The 19,976-nt window shown below is 42.5% G+C and overlaps 1 protein-coding gene across 3 annotated transcripts in view; it reads right to left on the minus strand.

The window, feature by feature from the left end:
- Positions 1 to 171: 171 nt before the first annotated feature.
- The window catches only part of WASHC5 (WASH complex subunit 5), a 59,219-nt gene continuing 39,414 nt past the window's right edge, over positions 172 to 19,976 (minus strand). For all 3 annotated transcript variants that reach the window (XM_081266876.1, XM_081266877.1, XM_081266878.1), the window contains 11 exons: positions 19,120 to 19,299; positions 18,017 to 18,141; positions 15,552 to 15,714; positions 15,041 to 15,143; positions 14,873 to 14,952; positions 11,353 to 11,456; positions 10,463 to 10,592; positions 9,438 to 9,534; positions 6,952 to 7,105; positions 5,256 to 5,343; positions 172 to 2,394 (listed from right to left, as the gene is read on the minus strand). In XM_081266876.1, the coding sequence (XP_081123002.1) occupies positions 2,338 to 2,394; positions 5,256 to 5,343; positions 6,952 to 7,105; positions 9,438 to 9,534; positions 10,463 to 10,592; positions 11,353 to 11,456; positions 14,873 to 14,952; positions 15,041 to 15,143; positions 15,552 to 15,714; positions 18,017 to 18,141; positions 19,120 to 19,299 (1,281 nt within the window). In that variant the 3' untranslated portion in view covers positions 172 to 2,337. The remainder of the gene's footprint in view (positions 2,395 to 5,255; positions 5,344 to 6,951; positions 7,106 to 9,437; positions 9,535 to 10,462; positions 10,593 to 11,352; positions 11,457 to 14,872; positions 14,953 to 15,040; positions 15,144 to 15,551; positions 15,715 to 18,016; positions 18,142 to 19,119; positions 19,300 to 19,976) is intronic.

Raw genomic sequence — 19,976 nt, forward strand, 5'->3', positions numbered from 1 at the left:
CTATCCAGGGAGGCAGTTCTGAGTTCTTGAAAATATCACGCCTCTTCATGAACAGCAGCCAAGGACTTTATAAATCCCTCTGCAACACGCTAATAAGTCAGGCTGGCAGCGTTCAGGAAACAGTGAACGGACAAGTAAGTGCCTGTCTGAGCTGGAACAATGCCTTAAAATCAGTAAAAATTTACAACAACATTTTCTTTCCATTTTTAATTTCTTTCATTTACTTGAGAAAATACTTGATTGGCCAAATCACTAGCAAAATCAGGTTCAGACAGCACTTGTCTTGTTTTACAGAGCTTATGTTGGACTCACTCACTTGGCTTGGTGAGATCCTCTCTGCCTTGCCCCATGCTCTTTTCTGATTAAAAGCTCCCTTAGGTCTGGCCTTTGTAGTGGCTGCTGGCTTTCTTTTCACAGAGAACTAAACCTCTCACTTTGTGCGCTTACCATTAACTGATTACAAATGGAAACAGCAAGATATTTTTGGGATGTGGTTGTTCCCAGGCACCAGGCTTGCAGGGCAGGAGACTTCCCAGCTCCTTACAAGCTGAGCAACAACTCAGGGTGGAGCTCATTGTGGAGTGCTTGTCCTGCACGCTTGACGCCCTGGGTTTGATCCCCAGCACCAGCGCCAAAAAAAAAAAAGAGAAATCCAAAAAACCTGCCCTGAGCCTTGATGGCATGTCCGTGGGCAGACAGTGAGGCTTCCCTTCCTCTCTACTGGGCCCTGTTAAAATTCTTCCCACTGCGATAGTGAAATAAAGCTTGTAAAATCACCCCCCTGCCCTGCGCTTTAGTAGCTTAGGATTTGAGGTCTTTGGACAAAAGAAATGTCTTATAAAATCAGAAAACTGAAGGAACCCCCCTCAAATGGTCTAGCCCTCAATCTGCAGATGAAGGCTGGCTTGGAACAAGGTTTACCCAGGGGCAGAACCAGACTCAAAAGTTGCCTCCTGACCGCACATTAGTGCTTCCTCCTTGGCAGCTTGTTAATCCACTCAAGCACTTATGGGAATCTGGGTTTTGTTTGTGTTCCAACTTTCTGTTGCTGTGACAAAATACCTGAGATAATTAACCTAAAAGGAGGAAAGATTTATTTTGGCTCACGGTTTTAAAGGTTTCACTCCACAGTTGTTTGGCGCAGCCACTTCAGGGCCTGTACATTGTGGTGAGAGCGCGTGACCAGATGGAGGAAGTCAGTTTACCTCATGTGGCAGTTGGGAAGCAGGAGAAAGGATAGGCCAGGGTCCCCTATCCTCTTCAAGGGACCCCTTCAACCTAATTTCCTTTCACTAGGCCCCACTTCCTGAAGGATCTACCTTCCATCAGTGCCACAGGCTGGTGACCAAGCCTTCAGCACATGAACCTTTGGGGGACCTTTAAGAGCCAAACGTGACATTTTGTCTTTGCTTGTTCTTCTCTTCTCCAGAGAACATAGCTGGCTTCAGGTTCAGAGCAAAGCATTTTTCTTGCTCTCATCCAAGTTGCTGAGGTCCCAAGTTGGCACAGCAGAATGGCAGCTCCCTTCTCAGAGTGGTTTTCATGGAGAAATGAATACGGATTTTGAGGTTGTTAGAAATCATGGTTATGCTTTTACAAAATCATTTTTTTAAAAATGGAAAACAGTTTATGAATAGTGACAAGATCTGTGGGGACTCTGGCAGGGAAGGAAGAGGTAGGAAGGAGCTCCTGAAGTTAAGGAGTCCCCCAGAAGAGGTACTAGGACTGTGAGGTACCAGACTGGCAGAGGATGGTGAACCTCAGACACCAGAAATTGCCACAGCATCTGGGACATGGGTTGAGCAGTCACTACACATGTGACACATCTGGCTAAGACCACATGTCTACAAGCCTCTGGTGGGTGGGACACCATCCCTCCCCAGAGCCATCTTTACTTTCCAGGAAGTTTTTTTTTTTTTCAAGGTTGAACAAGCAGGTTTTAGATCATAAGCAGAAGGACAACTGGCTTCGTGAGATTCCCTCACGAAGGTAATTCTATTTTACTGAAAATCCAGAGTTGCACAAATAGTTCTTTAGAACATAAAACTAAATGGATTTATACGTAACAATTACATTCAGCATTTATAAGAGGCAGTACAAAATTTTTTCTGCTTCTACATGATATAAATTGCATATAATACCATGATTTAAACAATATTAATCATGTTAACTAGTAGTGAGATACATCTTCCTCAGAATATCTGATGTTTCCCACAATGGAGGGAAAAAATTGCAGTTATACGAGCTGTTGAGTTTCTTTGCATTCCCAAGTTCATTTTAGCAAAGGTAGGGAGATTTAAGGACAACCATTTCATAAGAAGTAAAAGAACAAAAAATTTACAGGACTGTTCTGAACTCATCAAAAATGAAGTTAGGCACGTGTGCTTCAGCAACCTGCAACATTAAACAAAGGAGTAAGTTATTTGGTGTTACAGCTGGACAGATTCAAAGCTTTCCATAAAATTCCAGAAGTGAAGAGATCCTTTGGAGCAAAGTGAGTCACAGAAAAGAGCCATGCTCAAGGGAAATACTTGTAATAGCCACTTTTGTTTCTGATGGCCTCTGTCCCAGTGTCTCACTTCTAGCCTCTGCTAACGTGACAGGAGGCAGTACAGGTCCTGCTGGCTCCAAAAGTGATCTCCTTGGCTCTCAAGGGCACTGTGATCTGCTAGGAATATGCCTCTGGGAAGTACCAAGAGGTAATCTCAGGTCACACGACATACTTCATTAGCTGAGGCTAACCCAGGAAAAACAGCAAGTCTGGCAGGTGACAATGGGGGTATGGCTAAGGGGAAACTGAGTCCTCAAAGGCCTGTATTCCTTAATTTGTCCTGGGGAAGCCCTGAGAAGGCTGGAGTGGGATGGAGTGGGATATGATACTGGGTGATCTCCAAGTGCTGGAGATGAGTTGCTTTTAAAAGAAATGTTTAATTTTTTAGGATTATAAAGGTATCACTTGCTAATTACAGGAAATAGAGCAAATGCAGAGAGTATAAAATAAGAAATATTCTATAATGCTAACCCCCTTGAGAAAACCAACACTGATAATATGGGTTTTTGCAGTTCTCTCACATACACATACATAGACTCAAAATTGGGATCACAATTTTGTGTTCTTTATCCCAGCAAAATGTTATCAATTCTTTGCACATATCATTAGTGAACTTCTGCACCTATATCCAATAGGTAAACTCCTAGCAGTGGAATTGCTGAGATCAGAGTAAATACGTTACTAGAATTAAAAAAAAAAATACATAGAGCTAAAGTGCCCTCTTGGGTGGCTAAGCCACCCACACTTTGAGTTATTATCACCAAGGAGTCCCATTTCTCCAAACCCTTCCAAGCCCTGGGAGTCCAGTACTTGACTTTGACCAACTGGACAGGTTAAAACAGTAATTTTACTGTTATTTTGGTCTGTGCCCCTTGGATATAAGATTGAACATGTTTCCAAATGTTTATCCCATTTCTATTTATTTTCCTAAAAACTGCCTGTTAATATCCTTTGCCCATTTTTTCCCCCTAATGGATTGGAAGAGCACACTATTCATCTAAATCAAGGAAACCTGTCTTTTGTTAATAGTTCTAATTTGTCCTTTTTTTTTTTTTTGAGAGACATTTATTAGATAATTGTTTATTTTTGGCATTTATTCAAGATTAAATCTTTATTGTTTCTTCCTTTGGCACTGGGCTTAGAAAGTTGTAATAAGTGTCATATTCATCTAAACTTTCTAATGTCTTTGCTTCCTATTTCATCCTAATTCTTATCTATAATCAATTTTAACAACATGGGAGAAGTGAAGGGACTAAGCTGCTGTTTTCAACCTCATAATGAATGAGAGGTCTCCTGCCTAACATTCCTTTCCTCCCCAGTCTGAGAAGGTATTTTGCCCAATATAAAATTATATGAAAAGAATTTGTTTCTAGGGCACATAGTTTTACCCACTGATCCTTACTATTAAGTTTTATACCAGTACTTTTTGATTTTTTGGTAGTTTTTGTTTTAATATATAGCATAAAATGTTTTATATTTTTCCTAAAAAAAATTGCTTATAGCCCAAGTCTGATGTAATTAAAAAAACTGAAGTTAAACATTATCTGGGATTTTGATTTTAGTTACAATAAATCTATAAAGTAGAAATAACTTATATCTCTATAATATTTGAATTTCCTAATTCAGAAGCATGGACTTTCAAAAATTTCCTCTAAAATACTCTTTTCATATTTCTTACAGAAGTTTCCCCAACTGTATTATTTCTTGGTCATTTTTGTGAATGGGACCTTTTTCAGATTATATGTTAAGTTGGTTATCAGTTTGTTTATTTTATACATTTACTCTATAACCAGCTTGTTCCCTAAACTCATTTTTAAAAGTTTTTTTCACATGATGCTAGGAAGACAATTACATCCTTGAAAAAAGAGTACAAATTTTGCCTTCTTCCACTATGCGCTGTATTTTATTACCTTGCAACTGTGCAACAACAGGAGCAGCAGGATCCAGTACCATCATGCCACTTTTATAGACCTGATTTTTGTGAGAATGCCACTATCGTTTCACTATTAAGTGTAGTTCTGCTAGTTCACTAAAAAAAAAAAAAAAAAATCTCTGTGTTTTGTTATCTTCAATTCCTAATCTACTAGTTTTTAAAAATGGGAAATGACTTTTCAGTATCTGTTGAAAGTCTTTAGTATCAAGTTTCTTTCTTTGAGCTAAAACTTAACCAAGTGCAACTTAAGAGTGAGAAGGAATTTCTTAGAAGGTAAAAAGCAGTGGTCTCTGGAGCTGGGGTTGTGACTCAGTGGTAGAGCCGCCTGCCTAGGATGTGTGAGGCACTGGGTTCAATCCTCAGCACCGCATATAAATAAATAAAGGTCCATCAACAACTAATAAAAAGAAAAAAGCAGTGGTCTGTACAACTTTAACCATGGTCATACTTCACCAGACTGTGGCACTAGGTCATGGTGGAGAGAAAAAACAAACTACCCAAGATTCTTCCTTTCCTTGGCCACTTAGGAATCCCCTCCTAGCCTGTCTGTCACACTGAACTGGCCCTGAACCAGGGGAGCTGCCTCAAGAGGAGGGCAGAATGGAGTGACAGGAGGGAGGTGGAGTTCCCCACCTGGTGGGGAAGGCAGGAACCTAGAGCAGGGGACACAGCAATGACAAGGGCTCAGAGGCATCCACTGTGTAAATCTGCTGCTGTTACCGTCTGTTCACAAACTGGCATTAATGTTGTCCTGTCCTATTCATGACTTACCCTCCTGGGGAGCTTTGTGTACCGAACATAATCCTCCAGGAACAGAAGGGCACCCACAACATCTGCAGGCATTTCAGGTATCTTCTGGCTGTAACAGAACAGTCCGGATCAATTAACTGATTAGCATATGATAGGCCCTGAGTCAAAATACTGAAAGACTAAACGTGGGGCAGATTACCAAATAAAGAACTAATCCACAGGGCACCTTCGTGGCTGGTCATAGTCACTAGTGCAGAAGAAACAGGAAGGACATGGTCATGCTTGACAGGGAACTCTGGTTGGAGACAGCCAGGTGTGTGGAGGTCACTTCCCAACTGGAGTCCTTTGCCTCTTTGTGGCTGGCCAGCTGCACAGTTTCAGGTGCCTACTGCCTTCCTTCCCAACTGACCTCACTTGGTCATTGTTATGATTTCATTTTTGACAGTTCTTACCTTTCTGCTCCCCGCCTTTTCCCCAACTGTTCAAAATTCTGCTTTTAGAAGCAATTCCAATTATATGACCTAAAAAATCATGCAGTATCTACTTTTTAATTCATTAACCAAGATTGGGATGAACTGGCCTGTAACTCATGGGCAAAAAAGACAGGATTTAAAAAGAAAGCAAAAGAGTCTGAGCCCCTGGTATTCAGTGGCTATCAGTTCTAGCAGCACTGCCGTCCAGCGGGCCCAGCTCCACGGAGTGTCCACTCCACATGCAGGGCTGTATTCAGAATTTCAGTATGAGTAGTCACATTCTATAATGGCCAATAACAAACCCTCAGAAGAGATGCCCTGATAGGTGAGCACCTCCACACTATAGCACATCAGGAACAAATTCCATTAGGATGGAGTTTATCTAAAGAGAGAAGGTCTATGGCAGCTACTGAAACCAAGAGTTGGAAGTGATGTGCAGACTGTGGGTATTCTGTGTAATCTCAATGGGAAGAAGAACGCTCAGTGAGTGAAACTCCCGGAGACCTGGGTTTCTAACCATCAGGAACTTTCTATTTTTGAGAACAAGTCCTCTCAAGTGTACTCTATTGCCTGAAGAGGTGGCAAGAACCTCACTGATGGGAATGGTCTGCAGCTGTGGGAGGCTGACTACTTGCTGGGAGTCGTGGACCTAATTCATGCACTTGTGGGGAGCTTAATTAAATGGCCTTTGAAGTCCTTTCCAATTTTTGACCTCAGCAGTGTTTCCTGAAGACCTGAAAGACTGCCCTCAATAATTAGTCTAAGTTATACTGGCCAGATGACCAAGAAGTGTAATCTCTCAAATTTTGCAATGTGTAACATGACAGAGAAGTTTATTTAGCCAGGCTGATCCTTTAGGATGGCAGAGGAGGAGGCTCATCTCAGGGATGTAATCTTTTTTTCCTCCCTATCCTAGAAAATCTAAAATTGGGGAGGAGGGAGAAAGAACTAGAAGGAATTAAAGGTTTACAAATCTGTATCAAATAGCACACTAGATACAGTGCCTGTTTCATTACACACTAGAACTCCAACTCTGCCCTGGCTTTGACCCCTTGTGTCTGTCTACACTGATGTGTGTGAAGCCGTCTCTTGGCAGTGGCCGGCAGGAATGCAGGGGCTCACTGAGTTTTGAGAGCTGGATCCAAGATGAATCCAAGGTCCAAGAGCAACAGGGCTGCAAGAGGAATGTGACATGCAAGTCAATCTCCCTTTGTTGCCACTGAGTTCCATTTACTCTCCTGTACCTTGTGCACTGCTCCACTGTGGAGCGGATAAACTGGCCGATGAGCGCCAGGAACTGCTCGGTGTACCGGGAATGAAACTGCTTCAGCAGAGTGAGCAGTCCCAGGACGAGCGGCGGCCAGTCAACAGGGTCGGCAGGTTTTCGGCAGACCATTCCTGCAAGGGAACCAACGAAAGCACCCAGTGAAGCGCTTGCCTTCGGCAAAGCTCACTAAATCTTACTGTTCATGAACAACAATGTGTGGGGCCCCCATCATCACTGGCAGGGGACATGGAGGCAAGGACAATTTTGGAATATGTCGTGAATTAGCCATAGGAGTTGGAGGAGCATCCTAGTGGCATGAAATGATGCAAAACAATGAAATGGTTACTAATTTACAAATGTATTTACATTTTTTTTGGATTATGTAATTAATGGATGCTACTGCAGACAATTTTAAGAAGTAGATCAAGGTAAACGAGAAAGCAAAAGTCACCCATAACTGACTTCTGTTAATGGCATCATGGCAGACTAGGTACCCTGAAGTACTCTCTTAAAACAATTTGAATTCTGGATAAAATGCATTAAAAGTATCTTTAAACACAATGTCAAGTGTTACACAAGAAAACAGTCTGCCAAAGTCAAAAGAGTGGGAGAAATTTAAGACATGAGTGAATAACCAAACTGGCTCTTCCCTGAGCAATTCTGCCCAAATCTGGAGACTGACTTCTGCCTGGAGGGCTGCACCGGCAACTGGAGACGGCTTAGGAAACACACTGCTGAAAGCTGGACGGCCTGCACTGCTGGATGGAAGGCTGCTGAAGCCAGTGACTGAGGCAGTGTCGGCCCAGGAGAGAAGACTAGGTCAACGGAACAGAACACTCTAGGAATAATCCACTTGTACGATCAGTGGAATTTCTACAAATACGCCACAAACTTTAATGGAGAGAGATCTTTATAGTGAATAGTACTACACTGGGTGGCCTTGACTCCCGCCTCACGTCATACACAAAAAACAACCTGAGGGCTAGGGCTGTAGCTCAGTGGTGGAACGTTTGCCTACACATGTGAGGCGCTGGGCTCAACCCTCAGCACCACATGAAAATAAAGAAATAAAACAAAGGTGGTGTATCCATCTACAACTAAAAAAATATTAAAATGTAACTCAAGATGAACCTCAATGTAAAAGTTAAAACCACAAAGCTTGTAGAAAAGAGGAATATCTCTGTGACCCTGGGGTAGGCAACGATTTCATAGTGAACACAGACAAGCAACGGTTTATGAGAAAATGTTCTTATTGAATAAAAACACAGGGACCGCTGAGAGAGGAGGAACTCTGGGAAGACGAACCTTCACCTCCTGTCCCTGTGTAGCAGCCATCCCAGAACAGTTCCCTGGACTGATTGTGACCGCTGAAGTCATATAAGTGACAGGTGGTGAAGCTAGAATCCAAACATACATCCATCCCCTCCCTCCCATAGCAAGTATTTTTTTTTTTTTACAACATTCTGTGGCAGTTATGGGTCTTGTGATGGGAATAATGTCTACAACCAATAAATATTTTTGAATGGAAATAAAGACATTAAAAGAGACTCCATACTTTTGCCCTAAAAATGTTCAAGAAATATCAAGTGAAACTATTTAAGAGAGAAATGCATTTTAAAATCTCTGGTTAAGAAAATATATGGTGACATTTGTAGAAATCTTCTTATAGTGCTTTTTAAATTAAAAAGTATAGTGGGTTAAAAAAAATCCCACTGGGGCTGGGGATGTGGCTCAAGCGGTAGCGCGCTCGCCTGGCATGCGTGCGGCCCGGGGTTCGATCCTCAGCACCACATACAAACAAAGATGTTGGGTCCGCCAAAAACTGAAAAATAAACATTGAAATTCTCTCTCTCTCTCTCTCTCTTTTAAAAAAAAATTCCACTTAGTTGGATATGAAGTTTGGAGACAGGAAGTATTTGAGACTCTATAAGGTAATTACAAAAATGTTCAAAATAAACTAACCAATGACAAAAATATGAATCATATTTCTAGACAGGACAAATACACTGAAAGCCTTTGGTATCTATTGCTCATACCAAATATTATGACATATAATTATACTCATATTTAAGTGTTAGATATCCATGTAGTATAGTCTTATCTCCTTAGCTATATTGTTACTCTTCAAATCACAGTTCCTGATACACTGGAGGCAGGTGGCACTTGTTGCAAGAATAGAACATTAGCCAAAAGAAGTTTCTTTCACACCATAGTAGTTTGCTTAAACATTAAATGACAGAAGCAAAGAACAGGTTCCTCACCTGATGCAGGCTAGATAACTAACCCTTAGAAAGGTCTTTGCCTTATTTTGGAGTTTACTGGCTCCATTGAAGGGGTGTCGGAATATTTCAGAGGCCAAAGACATGGATTTCATAGCATACATATAACAAAGAAGCGATCTCATATCTGAATGTTAAGCTATTGTTACTCTAACTTATTGCAAAGAACAAATGTCATACGTACCTAGATTTTTGTTGTACTGAAGTTTTGGCAACTGAGCAATCAGAAATAGAAAGTTGACAATTGGGAAATAGGGCAAGCGCTTTGTTGTTATATAAATCTGGAAAGAGAAAGGCAAGAAAAATTGATGGCTTTTTCTCATTATAAAACAACACAGAACACATTTTCAAATGAAGAGTTTCAAGTCATTCAGTTTGCTGTCTGATTCTTAGATTCTTCCATTAATTTGCTGAGTTCTGTTTAACAACTGTGACCCCATCCAATCACAAATACCCATATTACCTTTAGTCTTTCTGGAAAGAACAATTTTTTAGAGACTAGCAGTTCCTTCCCCCTGAATCCTGCCATGTCAGTAATAAAGGGAGGGAGAAGGGTGGAGAGCAAGAAGGGGAGGGAGAGCAAAACTCAGCAGTCAAGGTAGAGCTGGAGGCAAGACAGGGAGAGAGCAAGGAGCGGGCAGGGAGAGGAGGGCAGAGAAGGAGAGAGAGGGAAAAGACCCAGGCAGCAGCTAGTGAGAGGACACAGAGACAGAAAGCCAAGTCCTCCTCTGTCACTGGCTTCCCAGGGCAGTGTCACAGAGCAGTCTCTCTCCCAGTTAACAGGACAGAAAAGACAGGGCAGGCACAGCCATGCCATTCTCCCCACCACTCACTTCCACAAGGGCAGGGTAGCACACTGGCCAGGGGCACAGGCACCATCAGCCCTGTGGGCCCCGCCACCCGTGAGTGCGCAGCCTTGGTCAGCATTAACCAACGAGGTCCAAGCTCCAACCCCAGACTAGGCCCAAGCCAATCTTCACGGACAATGTTTTCACAGCTCTGACAACACCACAGTACTTGATCCTCACACCCTGAGCCAGGCAGGGAAAGTGAGTTCAAAGCAGGGAGGGCATGAACTTGAGAGAATGGAAGCTCTGGGGTCTGAATGCAAGTTCTCCAAACATTTTCATGCACTGATCTGTAACCTGGGTCAAATGGCCTTCTGCAGTGCATGCCCCCACCACACCTCTGTACATGTTAATTACAAACCTTATTCAGCGGGTTGTGGATGCCAGCTGCCTCCAGGTAGGCTGTAATTTCATATAAAAGTGTATTATCTTCTTTGGGGTAAGGAAGTGAAGGATCCTGATAATGGGCTTCAATATCTGCCAGGAGAGCCCTACATAGAAGAAACAGTGGTCAACATGAGGCTCTAGCTGAATTCACACGCAGTTAACACAGGCCAGTGATGTGATCATTCTAGGCCTCAGTTTTCTTGTGTGCAAAATGGGGGCTTGATCCTTCTAATTTCCAATCTGCACACCTGTGATTGCTTGTAAGTGGAGAATTTGACCTAGGATCACTTCATCTGTTGGAGTCAGCCTAGATCAAATTCTTTCCCCATTCAGACTTATGAACTGCCTGAAGTGATTTCAATACCTGCTTTTTTCAAAGTACTGACTTTGTAATGGAAAAGCATGAAGTGTTCATCTTTCAGCAGAAGGCTGGAAATGAGAGCAGGGTGTTGGTGGTTGGTGGATGTGGGAGTGCTCTGGAACAGGGGCCCATACTCTCTCCTGGTTGTTAACACGCTTTCTGTTTTTCTCTGGGTGATCAGGGATCATCAGCCCTGTAGAAGGCCAGTTGTGTCTTTTGGTAATAACTACTTTCCAAGTCTGTACAAGTACCTAGTGCAATGTCAGGTGAGTATTATGTGATCAAAAAATATTGGCAGAATAAATGAATTCATCAGAGAGAGGAGAAAAAGAGAATATGAAGAGATTTTTTTTTAGAAAGATTTGTTTATCTGTGGGAAGAAGGCCTTGAAATTCAGAGACCGCTTATCCCAAACACCTTGGAACAGTAAGAACTGAAGGGACCAGGGTGCTTGGCTGAAGAGTCCAGGCACACAGAGGGCTGCTGGAAACCCTGGCACTTACTTGTTGAGATTCTCCAGAGCAGCTGCCAGATGTTTGGAGTCAAACCGACAGGAATAATTTAATTCATTGGCAATCTGCTGTCTCAGAATCTGCATCTGTCCAACCTGTGAAGAGCAAGGAAAAGAAGAGGTGGTACAAGGTCAAGTCCTGCAGAGAGCAAGGAGGCAAACACAGGGTGGCAACTGTGCACTGAAGGTCACAACACGGCAGAATGTGTAAGGCTTCCTGGACGGGCTCCAGGGACACCAGCATTAAACTCTTCAGGGGACATCTTGGAAGAGCCCCACCTGCCAACCTCAACAGCCCCATGTCTGAATCTGTCACGGTGACCCACTGATGTTCAGTTGTTCTCTTATCAAAGATGCCCACTGTGAAGCCATGTTTTTTGACTTCTGGAATAAAGCCTTCAAGTTTAGCAGTTGCTATGAGAAGCCTGATTTCCTCCTATTTATTCTACACCAAACTTTCTCAAGTTCCAAGAATGCCATTTCACTGTCGTGTTCACAAAATTGAGAACACGACAGTGAAATGGCATTCTTGGGACTTGAGAATCCATTTCACACAGGATTGTAGATCATGTAATTAACTGGACACCTATAAAAAATAATTCTTATTTAGATAAATGTGCCTTGGACCTCTTGGGGGAATCTTGTGACATCTATGGGACACCATCTCAGAATAATACTTTTGACTATACAAAACAGGTGCAGTGGCGCACAGCTGTAATCCCTGCAACTTGGGAATCTGACACAGGAGGATCACAAGTTCAAGGTCAACCTGAGCAATCAGTGAGACCCTGATTCAAAATGAAATAGAAAAGACTGGGAATGTGGCTCAGTGGTAAAGTGACTGGATTCTAAATTAATTCTTATTAATTTACCAAATAAATTAATAAGCACACATCTACATATTTACACACAAAACAAAATAAAACAGAGGATTAGAGTGGAGGCCAACTGTAATGAAATGTAATGATCAAACTATTAGAACTATTTAACTGTGTCAAAGAGTCATGTTTAGAAGGCAGATCAATCCCAAAGCAGTGAGGAGTATAAATGGTTTGTGGAGAAGTCCAGAATGACCATGGGGCACAGAAACTGACTTGGGGTAAGCTGGAGAGAGTTCAGCTCCCCCCATCAACCTGTCACCATCATGAGCTGCACAGGACATGCTCACATTTTATGTTAGGGAACTTGTCTAGGGAGGGCTGGCAAGGGGACTGTCAGGGGGAGGGGTGGGCAGAGGCTGCTCTGTAATGTAAGTGGCAACGAGGTGGAGACCAACGTATTGCCCCTAAGTTGCTCAGCGCAGAGAAGAGCTAAGAAAGACAGAGTGGCTTCCTCTGGAAGAGGAGAGAAGTCATTTAGATAATGGAGTCTGCGACAGTTATAACGTGTTAAATAACCTCCATGTATTCTTTTTAATCACTATTCTTACAAGACTATTATTCCACTTACATGAAGAAATAAAAGTCAATCCAAAAAATGGTACTGATAGATAAGAAGTCTTTAAACTTATAGAAAAGTACTGTTTAAAATTTTGAGGGGTTGGGGTTGTGGCTCAGTGGCAGAGCATTTGTTTAGCACGTGGGAGGCCCTGGGTTCAATCCTCAGCACCACATATAAATACATAAAATAAAGATATTTAAAAAAATTATTTAAAAAAATTTGAATAAGGCCAATAAAATGTTAGGTTCTCTCAGGCTACTCAAAAAGGTCCCTGAAACTTTGAATCTGTACCATATAATTCCTTGCATAACTCTTTGTCTAGGGTACTCCGCGTCAATGATTCTCTTGCAATTATAGTACTAGAAATGGAAACGAATAAAATTGGTTGAATGTAATTTGTTCTCATTTAATGGATATGGATTCCTGGTGACTGACATTTCTTATTTTTGGTCTTCATGACCAGCTTAGAAGCTATTGGAAAGGCTAATGTGCCTGGGGTGGGTGAGGAACTCACTGCACCTACCTACCTGCCTGTTTAGACACCTGGCTTATCATTCTTGCCCCAAGATTCTTTTAAAGTGGCAGTGTCCAGGGCAGCAGTCACTAGCCACATGTAGCTATTTAAATTAAAATGAAATGCAATTAAACATTTCATCTGCCAGTTCTACAAGCAGCATTTCCAGGGCCCCACAGCTGTGTGTGACTCGTAGCTGCTGTCACCATCAACACTTCCATCACTGTTCCAGGTCAACCCTGGATTAGTGACTGCAATTGCTTAATTCTAGATAAAAGACAAATCTGCCCCTGGGGGCTTTATTTAAAGACCACTGACTTAAACATGACCACTTGGCTACCAGTGAATACTAGCAATTATAACTAACAGCAATGTAGCTGCTGGTCTGAGAAGAGTCTGGTAAGTCAGGGGCAAACTCTTGAGCCCCTTGGAAGAGTCCCTGTAATCTCCGTACACTCCCACAGAGCTGAGTTTCTGCTTGTGTGACTGCAGGTAATTTCCCACTCCTCTAAAATGCTTTCCTGCAGTTGGAAACATGGCCTAGAAGCCCTCACATCAGACGGTCAGAGGCTGAGGGAGTGTTACAGCTGCACAAGAGGACACCCAGCAGAGCCAGAAGCTCCTTGTCTTACCAGTTGTTCTCTCAAAGGTAAAAGAAAAACAAGAATGAAAAAACTACTCGCTGAACTTACAGTAAATAAATTATATGAGTTTGGCTGATACACCATAGCTTTTGCGACTGGGAACAAGAGAATGCAGCCATCCCTGTGGCCTCTAGACTTCTCCCAAGGCATGACATACTTTCACCATGAATCCTAGTTTCCCCCAGGGAATCTACTCCTTCCCACTAGAGTAAGAAAACTTCGAGGGGACACAAAGGGTTTCCTTTAACTCTTTCTCGCAGCAACCGCCAAGACCTTGCACATAACAGGTACTTCATAAAGTGTTGTTGAACATCTCTGGTGGCAATCAATGAGAGAGGGACATGCAGAAGATGCAGAGAGCCATGGGAAATACATATGGCCACAGGGAAAGGAGGAAAGGAGGTGAATGGATTCTAAATTAAGCTGGGTTTCCACCCAGCTGATGAATTCCTCATTTGCCATTCACCCTCATTTCCAAAGACACAGTGTTTTACTGACAGTGTTAAGCGTAATGTTTGACCCTGAGGATCTGGCTCCCAAACACCTACGTAGACCCAAGAGGGGTAAGGGACAGAAGTCCTTGCAGCACCCAGGACTGCAAATGGACAGGTGAATTCATTTAAAAAGGTTGGAAGAAAATTTCCATCTCCTTGGATGGAAACATCTCCAGCCAAAGGCATATCAAAAAGAACTAGTTTTCCTGAGCAAAAGGGAAGCATAGACCCTCAAAAAGCCTTGTTAAAAACAGCCCAGAGAGGAAGCAAAGGAATAAGTGAATTTAGAAATAACAATAAAGTAAAATATTTTTGTTTTAATTGCAAGAGTAGTTTTTTTTTTTTTTTTTTTTTTACCAACAAGGTACAAGGAAATAAGCTAAAAACATAGTATTGATTATCGCTTTCTCCACAGCATACCTTCATTATAGCCTCGAGGTAAGCAGTCCAAATCTTCTGCGTTTTGGCAATGGCAGAAAGATAAATTTTATTTGAATTTGCTGAAAAATTAAAAAAACAATTTTCTATTTAGTAAACTCAGAAAGGCCACAGTGTCACCCCCTCCTCGGCTGGACTCAGGATGCTTACCTACAATGCTCTTTAAGGGGCTGACAGCATTCATGAGGGTTTTTAAAGTTTCCTGAACAGTTCTATCTCTCAGGATAATTTTCTGAAACATACTGAGGAAATTCTAAAAACAAGGACATATGATTAAAGAACCAAACAAAATGAACAGAAAGAATACATACTCCAGTTTACTCAACTGTTGTGAGGAACAGGGACTTCACCTGAGCCACACAGCCTCTAAATACGAAGACAGGACAGCAGCAACTCAGGGTCTTATGGGGAGAAATTACTGGCTTCAAAGATAAAATATCTCATCCTCCCAAGCTGAGACTCCCCAAAGCAGTCTACCGTACCAATACTATGATTGCCAAAGACATTCCAGCTTACTCTCTGTTCTTATCTACCCGTAAGAATCAAATATGTCTGACGTCAGTGTAAGAAAGCAAAAAAGAAAAGGCACGTGGGTTTAACTGGCCCCGAAAGCTGTCCTCTCCCGTCCCTGTGGAGATAGTCCTGCCTGCCCCAGGCTCACCTGCAGCTCCTTCACGATCATGAAGCACAGAAGCCTGTCTAGCCCATTCAGACCAAAGGTCCCCAAGGTGGTCTGAATTTCTGAGAAGAGGCGGCTGCTGGTCACTTCTTGATGAGTCTTCATATCATACCAGGTGTTCAGCTGGTCTATGTGACATGTCATCCTAAAACCAAAGCAAAACAAAGCAAAAGCCCCAGAGTAGCTCAGAATTCATCCTGAAGACACGGACTCATCAGAATCTGGGGTACTGAATGCTCAGAGCAACAGGTACATGACTCGTGTTTTCTAACTTCTGCGTCTAGGCATCCAGTTAAGGAACTGGGAGGAAAGAGCACAGTGCACAGTGACCCTCTCCAGTGGACAGTTAGACCCCTTCCCTCCTTGGCAGGCCTCATGGTTCCAGTCACTCCTTGCTACTGGGAAGGGCCACTGGTTTGGAATCACATTGAGAAGACCAGGCTAGGCTCTGCCCCCAGCCAGGACTGAGGACAAGATAGGCCTTGAAGGAACTGAGAATCCTTGTGTGCTAACATCTCAGGCAGTGATGACAGAGCTGTTTGCTCTTTCCTCCCAGTTCCTTAAACACGCAGATGTTGTCTTCCAAGCACCTCCCAGGCTTCCTTTTACACTCATGATGACAACCAGCAGCATCCAGCGACTGCTCAGTGTTGCTGGGATGGGCCTGGCTCTAGCCCTGCACCCCTAACAGCCACTTCGAATCTTTGGCTCTCAGACTGTCAGGAGGGCCCCTGAACCACTTGCAGAGCTGTTAAAAACAGAGATGCCCACTTTCTACTCCTGGGGACTCAGGCTCAAGAGATGTGAGCAGAGCCCGAGCCCCTGCTTTTCAACAAGCTCAACAGGTGTAGGCCCCACTTTCTAAAATCTACCACCATACACCTTTACTAAACAGGGCTCTGGGAGGAGATAAAAGAGCCCCAGGGGGATTAAATTTTCAAGTAAACAGGGAGAACAAAACAAGGTGATTTCCAGAACTTCATTCAACTTCTGCTTTCAGGCCTAAAAAGTGTTCTCCCACTCAGAGCTGGCTCTTTGACTATGTCCCCTGAGAGACTCCTTGAGAAGCCCACTAATCCTCCCTGCTGTATAAACAGGGAAATAGGTGGTCCATTTTCTAAAAGGGCTTCAGTGATTTGATTTCTGGGTACCAAGAATTGAGGAGCCACAAAACTTTCTAGAACATTTACTCTTTTTAGCCCATTAGTAATAGATAAAATTCCTTATTTCTATTGGAAATTTTGGACAAAGATTATAAATAATTTGTCAACTTTCTCAAGATTTAAAAGACAAAGTCAGTCTGGATAATACAGTGGTACAAATTCAACTATATGTGCATAGGTGGAGAAAGAAAAGAATGGTATTTTCCTGGGCTACTGAACAACCATTCTGCTTGGTGAGCATGTGCCTGGGTTAAACCTGAAACAGAAGACAGGAACCTGTTCTTCCCTCAATTGGTCTTGAAAGGTTAATAAAATAGGTACTTGTCACTCCGTTTTTCTATATGCTTAACAAAACACTGTTGAAATCTTGTTCCCAGGATGTGCTGTCCCCAACTGTGAACTGTTTGCTAATCTTGTTCCCAGAATGAGCTGTCCCCAACTGCCAAACTACAAAATGTAACTTCTCTCCCTGCCCTCTCCAAGGAAAGTATATAAGCTCTGCTTAAGCTGTTCTCAGGGCTCTATCTCTCTTTGCTCTAGTGAGCTCTGAGCCCCAGCATGCTGGTCCCCAAATAAACCCTTTTGCTGTTGCATGAGACAGTCTCTTGGTGGACTCTTCCTCTGACGTTTCGCCGGTCCCTTACAGTCTTAGTACCAATCGCTTCTCCTGTGGCTCAGATTAAGAAAGAGGAGAAAATGAGTTCCGTTGAACTGAGAGGCAGCATGCCAGTCTCTAACATGATGCCCACCTAAAATATTGTCAAAGATAGTTTTAATAATATATTTGCCCAGTTCCTGCTGAATGCAGAACCCATGTGATGTGACTATAGATGGGATTCACCAGGCACAAAGTTAAGTGGTCTGCTGTTCAACAGAGCTGGGCTCCAGGGGCAGAGGGCCTGCTGTGTATTCTGGGCCTACCATTTATTAATGACATGATGTTGGGCAAGTGACTAATCTTTCTTGTGCCTCAGTTATTCCATACCTAGAATAGGAATAATAACAATAATGCTGACCTCCCAAGATTACTATACTGTGTTAATGCACAGATGTGTGTTCTGTGTTGAGAAGAGGGCACTGGTAAGTGCTCCACAGATGTTAGCGTTTACTATCAAAAGGGCTTTGTGCTGGGCTAAGAAACAAGGAGGTCACCTTCAGGGTCAGGATGTGAGGTGACAAGTGCAAGATCCAGGGGCTGGAATCAGGGTGCGTGCCACTTGTGACACAGGTACACATGAGGTCATCCATCGGACTCAAGGCTCAGCAGAATTTAGAAACACCTACTTTGGGTCCGTGATCCGCAAGATTTCTCTGCAGAGTCGACCAATAAATGTGACAGACTCGTCCACAGGGGGCAGCTTGGGTATGGGAATGTGAGTGGACTGGTACATGCTCTGCCAGTCCTGAATCTAGAGAACAAAACCACAAATATTTAGTACACTTCTCTGTTTCCCCATAATTTTACAAAGATAAAACTGAACAGTGACAATGACTATGAAAATGAACAGTGACAATGACTACTCTTTGGTTTAAAGAGGAAATTTTTAATACTAGCTTCCCAGAAATGCTATAGGTAACATTCATAAATAAGGAAGTATTTGAAACAACTAAGGAGAAGTGAGAAGGCCGTGGGTTTTTGTCTTATGAGCTGATTTGCATCAGTATAGAAAGCCCTGAAATATTGTAAGGCTGGAAGACACTTAATAACCTGTCATGTCAGTCCCTCACCTAAAAACCTGCAGTGCTCCTTACTGACTGCAGAAATCTCAGCCCTGGCACTCAGGAATTCGGGGCTCTATCTTTGCCCAATAAAGAAAAAATGAGTAAAGAACTTCAATAGATACTTTCTCAAAGAAAATGGCCACTAAAATGGCCAGTAAGCACATGAAAAGGCACTCAAGGTCACCAGCCATTAGGAACCACAACTCAAAACCATAAGACCCACTCACAGGATGGTGAAGTGCTGCTGACAGGGGAGGAGGGAAGGCGGACTCTCAGACTGCCCAGCAGCGCTGCAGAAGGCCTGGTGCTCCTCCCCTGGTTAAGCACAGAGACCAGGTACATACCCAGATCCAGCCCACTGAGAGGTGCCCGTCTCCTGCACTCAGTCACGTGGGCTGAAAAGTTACAGCCACCAGCCCTGTAGCCATGTAATCATGGTTGCCTTCTCGAGGCAAAAAGCTCGCCGAGGTAATGTGCCATGTCAACTTCTCTGCCACCCTGATGGCTCCTGAAGGTGCTCTCATGGTACGGAGACCATTGAGTGCTTATTGATTTTGAGTATCTATTTAAACAAACTTTCTTGTTGGCACCTCTGAGATTTAGAGTGTGTATTTTAAACATAAGAAATACCTAGTAAAATCAAGAACTTTAAAATTGTTAAATACCTTCGTTCTTAAGAAGTTATTACACTCTTGTTCCACATTGTAATTTATAATACGAGAGACTTCTTCCTGCCAAATCTTCAGACCATAAATGTTGACATAGTCCTGTATGTATTCAAAAGAACGATGGAATCCATCCATGGTGGCTCCCAACTCTTTCAGCTTGGGCATCAGTTCACTTGGCTGTGTGAAAAAGAGAAAATGTGCAAAAAAAGAAAAAAAAATTGTGCAAAAAAGCTACAAAAAGTTATCTGACTCCTCTGCCCCTTTGCCAATTCAGCTGAGAGTTGTGGCCACATTCCAAAAGATTATCATTACTAATACCTACATTAGACTTTAAATAGTACACCGACTAAGGAGCCATGGTCACAGTTTAAGACATAGTATAAACTTTGTAAAATTTCCGACTTCACCTTGGCCGAGTGGCAAGAGATGTCAGATATTTAGCAGAGAGTACATTTTATTCCTTTGGAAAAAAGTTTCCTATAAAGGAATATAAACAATGAATGCTGGTGATTTCTCACATGTCATTTGGTGAACATATCTCATCTTAGTACCCTTAAAAATATTTTAAATTAAATTCATTGATTTGAAAAATACTCTATAAATTTTAGGCCTGTTTATTTTTCTCATGGGAAAAATTACTATATTTTCCAACAGATAAAACAAAAATAAAAAGTCAGTTTTCATAGATCCTATTGGCTTTAGGGCTAATATATTCTTTTAATTATAAAAAGTAACTCTGAGACAGGCGTTGGGACATGAGCCTGTAATCCCAGATACTTGGGAGGCTAAGTTAGGAGGATTGCAAGTTCAAGGCCAGCCTGGGCAATATAGCAATACCCAGTCTCAAAAATGAA

The sequence above is a fragment of the Spermophilus citellus genome (genome assembly GCF_964194105.1).
Source record: "Spermophilus citellus genome assembly, chromosome: 14".
Taxonomy (NCBI): Eukaryota; Metazoa; Chordata; class Mammalia; order Rodentia; family Sciuridae; genus Spermophilus; species Spermophilus citellus.